The sequence below is a fragment of the Suillus bovinus genome, assembly GCF_016758785.1.
Source record: "Suillus bovinus strain UH-Sbo-P2 chromosome Unknown EDB93scaffold_98, whole genome shotgun sequence".
NCBI classification, from domain to species: domain Eukaryota; kingdom Fungi; phylum Basidiomycota; class Agaricomycetes; order Boletales; family Suillaceae; genus Suillus; species Suillus bovinus.
In genome coordinates, this window is record NW_024542154.1 from 111,596 (window position 1) to 122,480 (window position 10,885).

The 10,885-nt window shown below is 44.4% G+C and overlaps 3 protein-coding genes across 3 annotated transcripts; 2 read left to right on the forward strand and 1 right to left on the reverse strand.

Annotated features, from left to right (window-relative positions):
* Window positions 1-1,793: 1,793 nt before the first annotated feature.
* EDB93DRAFT_1255661 (uncharacterized protein) lies at window positions 1,794-2,907 on the forward strand (the record flags this gene model as incomplete). Its single annotated transcript, XM_041453818.1, has 5 exons — window positions 1,794-1,980; window positions 2,033-2,235; window positions 2,280-2,456; window positions 2,503-2,543; window positions 2,607-2,907. The coding sequence occupies 5 exons, from the start codon at window positions 1,794-1,796 to the stop codon at window positions 2,905-2,907; spliced, it is 909 nt and encodes a 302-aa protein (XP_041302368.1).
* Window positions 2,908-3,518: 611 nt separating this feature from the next.
* Window positions 3,519-3,804, forward strand: EDB93DRAFT_1055246 (peptide-N4-(N-acetyl-beta-glucosaminyl)asparagine amidase A; the record flags this gene model as incomplete). The annotated part of the gene is made up of 2 exons (XM_041444744.1): window positions 3,519-3,618; window positions 3,677-3,804. Coding segments are annotated over 2 exons (228 nt in total), but the record flags the coding sequence as incomplete, so codon positions are not given.
* Window positions 3,805-4,707: 903 nt separating this feature from the next.
* EDB93DRAFT_1062440 (acyl-CoA dehydrogenase/oxidase) lies at window positions 4,708-4,956 on the reverse strand (the record flags this gene model as incomplete). Its single annotated transcript, XM_041444850.1, has 1 exon — window positions 4,708-4,956. A coding segment is annotated over one exon (249 nt), but the record flags the coding sequence as incomplete, so codon positions are not given.
* Window positions 4,957-10,885: the final 5,929 nt, after the last annotated feature.

The following is a 10,885-nucleotide window of genomic DNA, read 5'->3' on the forward strand; positions in this document are numbered from 1 at the left end:
GGGTGCAACATACCTATCATTTTTCATTATCCAGCTATGCTACACATCTATGTTGTACTTCCACAAGAAGAGGACAACAAACTAAATCCTCCCAAGAACTCATCACGTTACCTCCCATGAAAACTAGAAAAGTCGGAGACCGTGCACTTAAGGACTGGCAAGAAGTCTTCACTGTATATAATAGTGTTGTCGTTATACACAACATTCATATAAGACCCTTAAGTAACAAGACACCAGCCTACTTGTGCCATACCGAGGTGTGTACTATCACCTTGCTGAATGGGGATGCACAAACACCAGGTACATCCTTTTATTTCAATCAAGCTCAATTTAAAACTCATCCTCCCTACAGGCCTGCTAATAGAGAAGAATTGTTTAATTTGTGACACACATCAATAAGAAACATCATCAAGTGCATCTTTGGCATTTTGAAGTGTCGTTTTCGGATCTTACTGTTGCTGCCTGCATATGCCATGGAGTTGCAAGCATGAATTCCCGTCACACTGTGCACTGTTCACAACTTCATGTGCATGCATGATCCCACAAACATCCCTACCAATGAGGCCAATGATGAAGATAATGACGAAGACTGGCAGGGTGGATATTCTGGTGGAAATGCTGAAGAAGAAAATGATATCGCGGCTATTGAAGAAGATGATGAACTTGAATTTCAGTCAAGGATTTGCGATGCATGATCATATCGCATCTGCAATGTGGAATGACTATCAACACATCTTGTTAGAACAGGCCTTCAAAGGTATAGATCTTGATGATGAGGATGATGAGGATCACATAATGCAGTGACATATCTCCCTACTTATAGGACAGCCCATGTTGACAATGCCCCCCTAAGAGTCAGGCCAACCCACTATGGGCCCACATTACAATGTCAGCCCTGACCTAAGGGATGGGCCCACATATGTGATTGTACCCCAGTATAGCGGATGGGCTAGGTGCTAGATGTAAACTGAGGCTCAAGGGTGGGCCTACAGTATATACATTATGGAATGCAAAAATATATAGAATAGTGGTATTATGATGTATAGGCTATGTCTAGTAGGTGCTACTTGATGGTGAGGGGTGGGCCCATATACTTGCCGACACCTTTGGATATTTCAGGATCACAGCAGGGGGCGGGGGGCTGTGATACTGCCAAACATAATGCTGCAGTTGTGACCAGGGTGATTACCCATTCTTCTGGATAACAGCAGGTGTGTGTTGTGTGTAAAAGAACAGTGAGATATGTCTCTAAGTACTATACATTCCGGCGACATAGTGCATGTTCTGTGGCAATGCAGTACATGATACTGCAAGGTATAGATTGTCACTGGAGATAATTGCCCCATGCTTCCACGGAATACCTCACTTTTTACATGCATGCTGGTGACATAGTACAAGGCCTGTGGCATGGCCAAACATAATACCACCGGGTATAAAATCTCACTGGCGGCGGCTGACACGTGCATGAACATCCGGCAAGGAAGTATGTTGAGGAAATGCTGTTAAACAGCTGCTACTCTGCTTTGGCTTCCGCCGACACCTATTCACAAATCTAAAGTTGCCGGCAACACTGTCTACTAATTGCGGCGGTGCTTACGCTGTTACCTTTTCTGCATCAAACACCAGCTCAGCAAACCAGATTTCGCCGATTTCATAAAAGGGCGGGTAGGTCAAGACAATGAGCAGTACACATGCCTCCTTACATCAATCCTCATGTTATCAATGTGGTATTTTATGTAACCGGGTTGCCGCCAGACATATAAGTACAATGACTAGTATGTTATATGGAAGCTATGATTCATATTCCTCCTGACTGGGCCTTGGCCACAACCCATATTGCTAGTGAATATGTCTCTTGCCAGTTCCTAGCACTGATCAGCAGATGGCCCAATGCTATTCCCCCACTCGAACTAGATTTTGTCATGCTCATGGCATGCTCAAAACTGGCTAATACCCTCGCTGATGCCTATCGGAACCCTGGTATGACTCTTTTGGCAGCGCCTTATGTGATCTTTAATCTCATCAATATTAGTCACTATCAATTTAGATATAGTCAGGTATGCAGATGTTCTGCACATGATGGAAAAAGGCATCAACCCTGCTTGCGAAGACAGGCTTCTTGCCCGGTATCCACCTGACAACCAGATCCATCTTGATCGGCCGACTGTTGTGTGTGATAAGTTTGGTATCATTGTCTTCTGGTATCTTCCCGGCGCAATTGATCTGGCCATACAGGTAAGCTATCCTCAATTGCCAAATGATTATATTGACTGTGTTAGAATGACATGGTGGCAGCTACTGCAATGATGTCAGTTCCACTGGCTAGAAGTGTGACTAGCAGCGCCGCCACAAATGATAAATGGAGGACCCATTCTTCAAACTTTTATCCTAGTGAAAGTGGCGGCACTCCGGGGTGTATCAATCTGTCCCCAGCATGGTTTTTTCAAGGTCACCTGGTGAGTCATGCCTCATAATTATCAGCATTCATTCCCACTCTCATAGGCACCAAAATTTTATCCACATGTCTTGGTGGCTCTTGAAGAGTATGGATAGTCTTTCTGTCAGGCAATGCAGAGACTGGTGGCGCTCATCGCCGCTGCATTAAGAGTGATGCACCCTAACCTCTATTGGTCATCATTGGCAACAAAACTAGCCTTGGGTCTCTGGGCAGCTGACAAGAAATTAGACAAAATAGGAAATTGTCTCAGAGAGTGGGCATCTGTATTCACAGCACTCACTATCATGTGCAACCGGCGTTCGCTGTTGCATCGTGATCCTTTATCACGTCCCCAATGGTTTGATGTCATGACCACCTTTGGCAATTATGGAGTAGCAACCATCAAGATGCCAAATCTAGGCATTGAGTGTGTCTACCCAGCAGGTTCTATGGTCCCCGGATCAGGGTGAATTATTAGGCATGGATTGGATATGGCCGATGGCAACCATACAGCCTGGGTCTGGTATATGAGGGATGATGTTCACAATTTTGTGGATATCCCATGAGCAGGCTACTCCAGGTACTGCTCCGTGGTCAATGCTCTGTAGAAGTAGTATGGAAATCGAAATCTGCTTAATAGAACCGGCGCTTCACTGAAGGCTATGTGCAGAGCTGGCCAGTGCAGGCACCACCAAAATAAATGGACATGGCAGGCACTGCCGCAATGAATGGAAGAAGATTAGCAGGTGTTTCACTTCACTTCTGCAACACCCCTCACCAGATGATTCCTCACCAGATATTCTTATATGTAGGCTTTGATAACTGATCACTGTATTGTGTAATCAAAGGAAAGGGGAAATTACAAGTATTCAGGTATTTACATTTCTTCACCAGACTGTGCCTCTGCCTGGTCAACTTCATCCAACAAGGATTCCACCACAGGAAGAACCCTCTCATGAACCTGTGCAAGGTGATGCAGGCTAATTAGATCTTTGAAGATCCTTGTTAACTGATCTCTGCTTTCACAGAATGCCATGAGCATCATCCTATTGCTCTCCAACACTTCATCCGGCTTGGGATCCCGGTCCATTCCTGGGCAGTAGTAACACTCAACTTTATAGTAACATCAAATGAGACCCAGTACGACTGCCTTGGAATCTTCATATTTCAAAACACAGAAAGTAAGTTCTCTTTGATGGTCATGCATTGGATGACAAAGACTGATATTGAATATCATAGTCTGGCGCACTTCAACTCCAGAGCTGACCACAGACAGTATCATTTGGACTTACACAAAAGATGTTACTCACTACATTCCCCTGTTCAATAAATCTGGAACTTCCATTCTCAAGCTTGATAACATCATCATGTCTGTTGACACTAGGCAGTATGCAAGTGCGCATGTTTTCTTTCATTCTAGACAAGGTCATGCTAATTCACATATCAGCTACACTTTATGCAATGTTCTATGCATTGTCTGGTGAATATCCTACTGCTGGACAATCCAACATGATTGTGCTGATATTGATGATGCTAAACAACACTGGCAATGAGACTTTAGTTCCACCAGCATTTTCTATGTGCTTTCCCTTTTGTATTATGAGCATTAAGTAAATCTTTTCAGCTCTAGTGATGTTCTGGCCTAGCTTTGGCTTGGCCTGAGGAGGCTCAGGCTCGCCAGATTTCAAGCCAAGGCCATGAGCCAAAGCCAGCCAAAAGCCATTAGCTCAGGCCAAACAAAGCCACAGCTTGAGCTTGCTATTAGTATGACATCATTTAGTGTGGAGTAGATTATAGACAAAATCTTGGAGCTCCACCTTTAGCTATGGTCCATCAAGCTGATGATATCATGCTAAAATATTATATCATTAGTCCTGCTGGGCAGAGGTGCAGAGAATTAACAGATGTTGCCCTGATATACATCATCTGGCACATCATGTCAGTGATATCACTGTCAGGACCAATTAAAGAAAATTACTCCTCCATAGCGTGAGGAGGATGGATATAGCAACCATCTATCATGACCTCAGCAAACTTCGAAAGCATGTTCATTCTGGGTATCCGTATGTGATCAAATATCATGAATTCCTGATCTTGCACAGCCATGCCTGTCATGAGTACATCAAACAAGGCATTATAAAAGACTTGAGATTTCACTTACCTCCCACAGCTTTTGAACCAATGTCACTGATAGTGATTTTTTGAGAGGTTTGTGATCCTCTGCAAAAGCATTTAGTATTGCTATAAATCAGGTAATGCCTGGACAAACCTAATGACTGCAGTTGCATGAAGAAGAGATGAGGTCCCATATCCTTTCCATCTGGCAAGATCAACTTTGCTTGGACAACACCATGAGTTGCAAACTTTCCCAGAGTGCTGATCCACCATTTAGTGCTCATAAGACTTGGGGAGTTTATTTCGAACTCTTGGGTTTCTGGGATATACGTTGAAGTAGTTTCTAGATGAGCTACATTTGTACCGTGACTGAGTTCAGTTTGCAAATAATACCTGAAAATTCCTAGTGAATATAATTCAGATAAAAATGACTTGAAGCCAACATGCCCTTGAATCCCCTTCTCATACACCAAGTCCCAATAGTTTTCCATCAATGTGGGAGATCCTCGACTGAGGAAGACAGTGTAGAGACTTGCATTTCCACAGACACTTCCCTCAAATTCTCCATCTTCCCTTACAAACTCGAGCTCTAATCTATAGGATACATTTTGCGCAATAGTGCACATATTTTATTTCATAGGTTCCATGTGCATCCACTCGCATCTCACACACATTGTGCGTCCATCCTCTCATCGTCTGCAAACCCATCTGTCCATCCTTCCCATGTCCTTGGATGTCCATTGGTACATTTTCCCACTATATTCTCATTTTGCTTAATTGGTTTCCATCGCTAATGCTCAGCTTGGTGCTTTGCGTGCAGCCAAGACCCTGTTACATACTTTGCATACTATTTATAGCCTGTTCAGCTTGTTACATCAGACCTGTGCACCTAGCAGCGCTTAGCTATTTTACATATACCATTCCTTTACTCTATATTCTGGGTCAATTTTCCACCCACTTTCTTTGTGTCCTTTGACACAAGGGAATTTTACTCATTGATTGCAGTGACTATCTAAGTCTCACACACCAGTTTTCCACCCTTCACATTAACATCAGCCAACCTTAGTTGGGGTCTTATCAGTTGCCTCACCTTATCTCTCTTTAGTCTCATTCACTCATTTGTACTTTGCTCTCGCTCGCGCACTACCTTTGCATTGCACATCTCGCCCTTTGCCCTTCGCACTCATGTGTCCATATATTGGTGTACAGACTCACATCTCCACAGACACTTCCCTTACAAACTCCAGCCCTAATCCAAATGATATGTCTTGCACAATAGCGCACAATATTTTATTTCGCAGATTCCATGCACAGCCACTCACATCTCACATGCACCACGCATCTGCCTTCGCATCGTCCATACACTTGTCTATCCTCCCCATGTCCTTAGATGTTCATTGGTGTGTTTTCACACTATATTCTCATTTTGATTAATTGTTTTCCCTTGCTAATGCTCGGCTTTGCACTACATGCACTGCCGAGACCCTATTACATATCTTGTGTACTATTTATAGCCTGTTCGGCTCATCACATTGGACCTGCATGTCTAGCGACACTTGGTTATTTTACATATACTATCCCTCTACTCTATATTCCTGGTTGATTTTCCACCCACTTTCTCTGTGTCCTTAGATACTAGGAAATTTTACTCATTGTTGCAGTGACTATCTAAGTCTTGTGCATTAGTTGTTAGTCCTTCGCCTTAGCATCAGCCAACCTTAGTTGGGGTGTTAACAGTCATCTCACCTTGTCTCTCTTTCGTCTCTCTCGCTCATTTGCCTTTTGCTCAAGCTCATGCATGCTACCTTCGCATTGCGCATCTCACCCTTCACCATTCGCACTTGCGCGTCTGCATCTCACATCGTTCTCACCTTGCACTTTGTGCATTCCTTTGTCCTATTACCCTAGTATTAGTTTGGTGTCCCTCTTTTTATAAGAGAGGTTTCCCTTTACCCAGACAGCTGCCCTTGGGTCGACATTTCACTCACGCCCAGGACTATCTGTGTTTTCTTAGCTTAGCACCAACTTTCTTCATAGTTTATATTCCTCTTCTTCAATGCATGGCTGGCACATCAGCATTTGATGGACTTTTGGCATCCATCACATCCGGCCTCGACAATCTTCATAAGTGGTATTGCAAGACATATGACACAGATGTCTACTTCATCTGCCTTGGTACATCCCAATTCTTAATTCACACATTCTCATTTTGATGACACTCTTACTTTCATGCAGTGCTCAACCCTAACTACAAAGTTGCCTACACTAAGGCAAAATGGGCATCTCAAGACTTTGCTGATGAAGTGAAACAGCTCAAAGATGTGGTAAGTCCATGGGTCTCTCAATAAATTGTCTGCACACTAACTTAGTATCTAGTTTGATCAGTATTATCATGCCCCTCCTTCATCTGCCATGACGACACATTCTGCTACTAGTACTGTACCATCCCTCACACGTCAAGGTTTCTATGGCCAGAGCTGGATGCGCAATGCAATCAAAGCTCACATCTCACACGACACCGCTTGTCAAAGGCCTCATCAGGAACTTGAAGGCTACTTAGCTGCACCACTGGAGGATGTTGAGAACATAGTAGTGTGGTGGGATGTAAGTTCACTTCCCTCATATCCTTAATATTCCATGCAACTTGAAGCTGACAATTATTTTTTTAAAGCATCACTCAATTCAATATCCAACTATTGCTCACATCACAAAAGATGACCATGCTATTCAGGAGTCTGCAGTAGCATCTGAATGGGCATTATCAAGTGGCAGCATCACTTGTATTCTAAGAAAGTTTGAGGTATGAAAACTTACGTAGAATGAGGTCTATGCAGCGACTCACCTTTCAGAGGCTTTTCACCCTTCTTGCTTCATACTACCACTTAGTACTTGCAAGTCCTCTACTGCTCGACTACACTCTCGTTTCGTTGCAACACATATTCGTGCTACTTACATTATTAACTATGCCAAGAATTTGTAACAATCCTAACTTCAATATTTGTCCAGACTACGCCTTGGACGACTACGTTAACATGTGCGCTCAGCTCATTAACGACAATGTCACCGAAGTACAAGCAATTCAATTGCTTAGGACAATCTGGGAAGCTAACAATAATACGGAAAAACTTCTATGGCAACAACAAGTAGAGAACAATCAAGAACAGCATGCTCACCATCAATGTTTGGACGAAGAAGAGCAAGAGAGATTGGACCAGGCTCGAATTGAGGAAGAGGACGCCGCACGTAAGGAAGAAAGGAAGAAAAACAAACACAAGTATATTCCAATTCTTAACACTGGCATTTCAGATGACCTGGCCATTACTGTTACAAGAACATCTAGACGCTTGGGCCCCTACCATTTTTCTCCTAATCCTCCTTGTATCGGCCCTTGCATCATACCCTTACCCCGACCTTACCCTGGTCATCCTTGTTATCCTCGCATTCCCCTTCGCTCTCTACCTGTCGCTTCAGCAGAGCCAGTACATCTGGCCGGATCCTTTCGCTGATGAAGCATACCCATGCTCCGTTCCACCACCTGACTGATCCTGTGGACAGTCCCCTTGCCCTTACCGTCCAGACGGTAACCTATGATATGATGCACGACGCATCCCCTTTGCCCCATTTCCTTTCTTGATCTCTGACTCGGTGCGCAGTCGCACATGCGATTTATACTTAGTTCCACAGTTGCACGATCGTGCCCCTGCGCGTTTCACTTCTTATTCTGATCTTTGACTCACTTCTTATCTGCACGTTCAGGACTCGCCCGTGTCTCACCTCGAACATGCCTTCCTATTATGGTCATACCCTTTACCGTTTACTTCTCTTGGTAGTACGAGTTATCATCCACTAATACGCTTCCCGTCCTCTATATAAACTCGCTACCATGTACTATATTCCCTAACTTGAATCTACTTGGTTCTTGACCTCCAACTCTCACCAGAGTGATCCTTTCTGCCTCGCCAGCAGTCTATATTCTATCCTCTTATCTGCTCTTCGCGGATAAGCCTATAGTCTCGATCTTTACTCATCGACTTCGTCGACGAGCAAAGCCCCTGTTAACTAGTCGGACTTCTGTCCTTCTAATTAACGACGATCCTTACGATTAACCTTCGGGTGTCGTAAGCCTAGGCCGATATAGCTTATCGTCTCGCACCCGCGTGACATAAGCTACCCGATTTGGACATAGGCGTCAAATCTTACTTGCCGAAGCCTCGCCAAGTAAGACCCCTAACCTTGGGCTAGCCCAAGGACGTCCTTGACCGTTGACGACACACGCTCTGTTTGAGCGTCGCCAACAGATACCATCCAAGTCGTAACAATTACACCCTGTTCTTATGCTCTTCGAAAGTTAGATAAAGGCGATCTGAAGAAAACAGTGGATGATGATGCTATGATCCTCTTGATGTTAGCAGACAGGTCTATAGCCTGGGTATCATCAGCTTCAACGCGCAACTCTTGTGCAGTTATCAACGATGAAGATTTGCCATTCGAAGAGTTTTGCCAAGCCTATCCTCGTTTCCTCACAGCGATGGAAGAAGCTGACTGGCCGGAGGACAGGGTTAGGATGATGGCTCTCTTTTGGAGAAACATCCAAGTACACAAGCTTTGCTCTTTATGAGACCCAATAGCACAAAAGACACTGTTAACCTACCAAGCGGAGCAGCGCAAATGATGGCACATTGTGGCAAAATTGTCAGTTGGCCCATACGACTTGTCTAACATCAATGAAAAGGTCTTAGAAACTACAAGAGAAAAGGTGTACTGGGCGGAGCACAATAAAAAAGACAATGAGCGAGACTTCAAGGTCAGTTTTTTACTGTTTACAAAGTCATCTATTGCATACTAATCATGAATCATTCCCTCTCTTTTTCCAAAACAAAATTTTTCAAAATGAAAAACATTTTACTACCTGCCTCACGCCACATGCATCATGCCTGTCACAACCCAATAACGAATTAACGCTAGGCAGAGACTAGGACTCAGACTAAGGTTATCACAACAAGAGGATAATGAGCAAGGACGTCTTGGATTGCTACAGTGTAGATACAAGAGGTTTGAACTAAGGAACTATCGACCAAGACGGGCTACCTATATACAACTATTGAAACTGAGATTGAAACTGAGTTACAACTACTAGCCAATCATAAAAGGGAAAAGGGAATCGTACCATAGAACATTGTAGAATATTGTTACAAGAACATCTAGACGCTTGGGCCCCTACTATTTTTCTCCTGATCCTCCTCGTATCAGCCCTCGCATCATACCCTTACCCCGACCTTACCCTTGTCATCCTCGTCATCCTCGCATTCCCTTTCGCCCTCTACCTGTCACTTCAGCAAAGCCAGTACATTTGGCTGGATCCTTTCGCTGACGAAGCATACCCATGCTCCGTTTCACCACCTGACTGATCCTGCGGACAGTCCCCTGACCCTTACCGTCTGGACGGTAACCTATGACACGATGCATGACGCATCCCCTTTGCCCTATTTTCCTTTCTTGATCTCTGACTCAGTGCGCAGTCGCACATGCGACTTATACTTAGATCCGCAGTTGCACGATCGTGCCCCTGCGTGTTTCACTTCTCATTCTGATCTTTGACTCACTTTCTTATCCAGCACGTTCTACCTAGATCGAACGTGCCTTCCTATTATGGTCTTACCCTTTACCGATTGCCTCTCCCGGTAGTACGAGTTATCATCCACTAATACGTCCCCTGTCCTCTATATAAACTCGCTACCATGTACCATATTCCCTAACTTGAATCTACTTGGTTCTTGACCTCCTACTCTCACCAGAGTGATCCTTCTGCTTCGCCAGCAGTCTATATTCTATCTTCTTATCTGCTCTTCGCGGATAAGCCTATAGTCTCGACCTTTACTCATCGACTTCGTCGACGAGCAAAGCCCCTGTTAACTAGTCGGACTTCTGTCCTTCTAATTAACGACGATCCTTACGATTAACCTTCGGGTGTCGTAAGCCTAGGCCGATATAGCTTATCGTCTCGCACCCGCGTGACATAAGCTACCCGATTTGGACATAGGCGTCAAATCAGTACTTGCCAAAGACACGCCAAGTACGACCCCTAACCTTGGGCTAGCCCAAGGACGTCCACAGACCGTTGACGACACAAGCTCTGTTTGAGCGTCGCCAACAGATACCATCCAAGTCGTAACAAAAGATTCAAGTTACCTTCTAGCCCTCGACACCTATCGAGGACAGAAACAGATACAAGACGACCACTCCCTGGACATGCAAGTTCTCTTGGGAGCGCGACCCGAATCAGGAAGATCCTGACGAAGAAGAGGTAGACGGACAGTTTAGCTCTCCCACCTC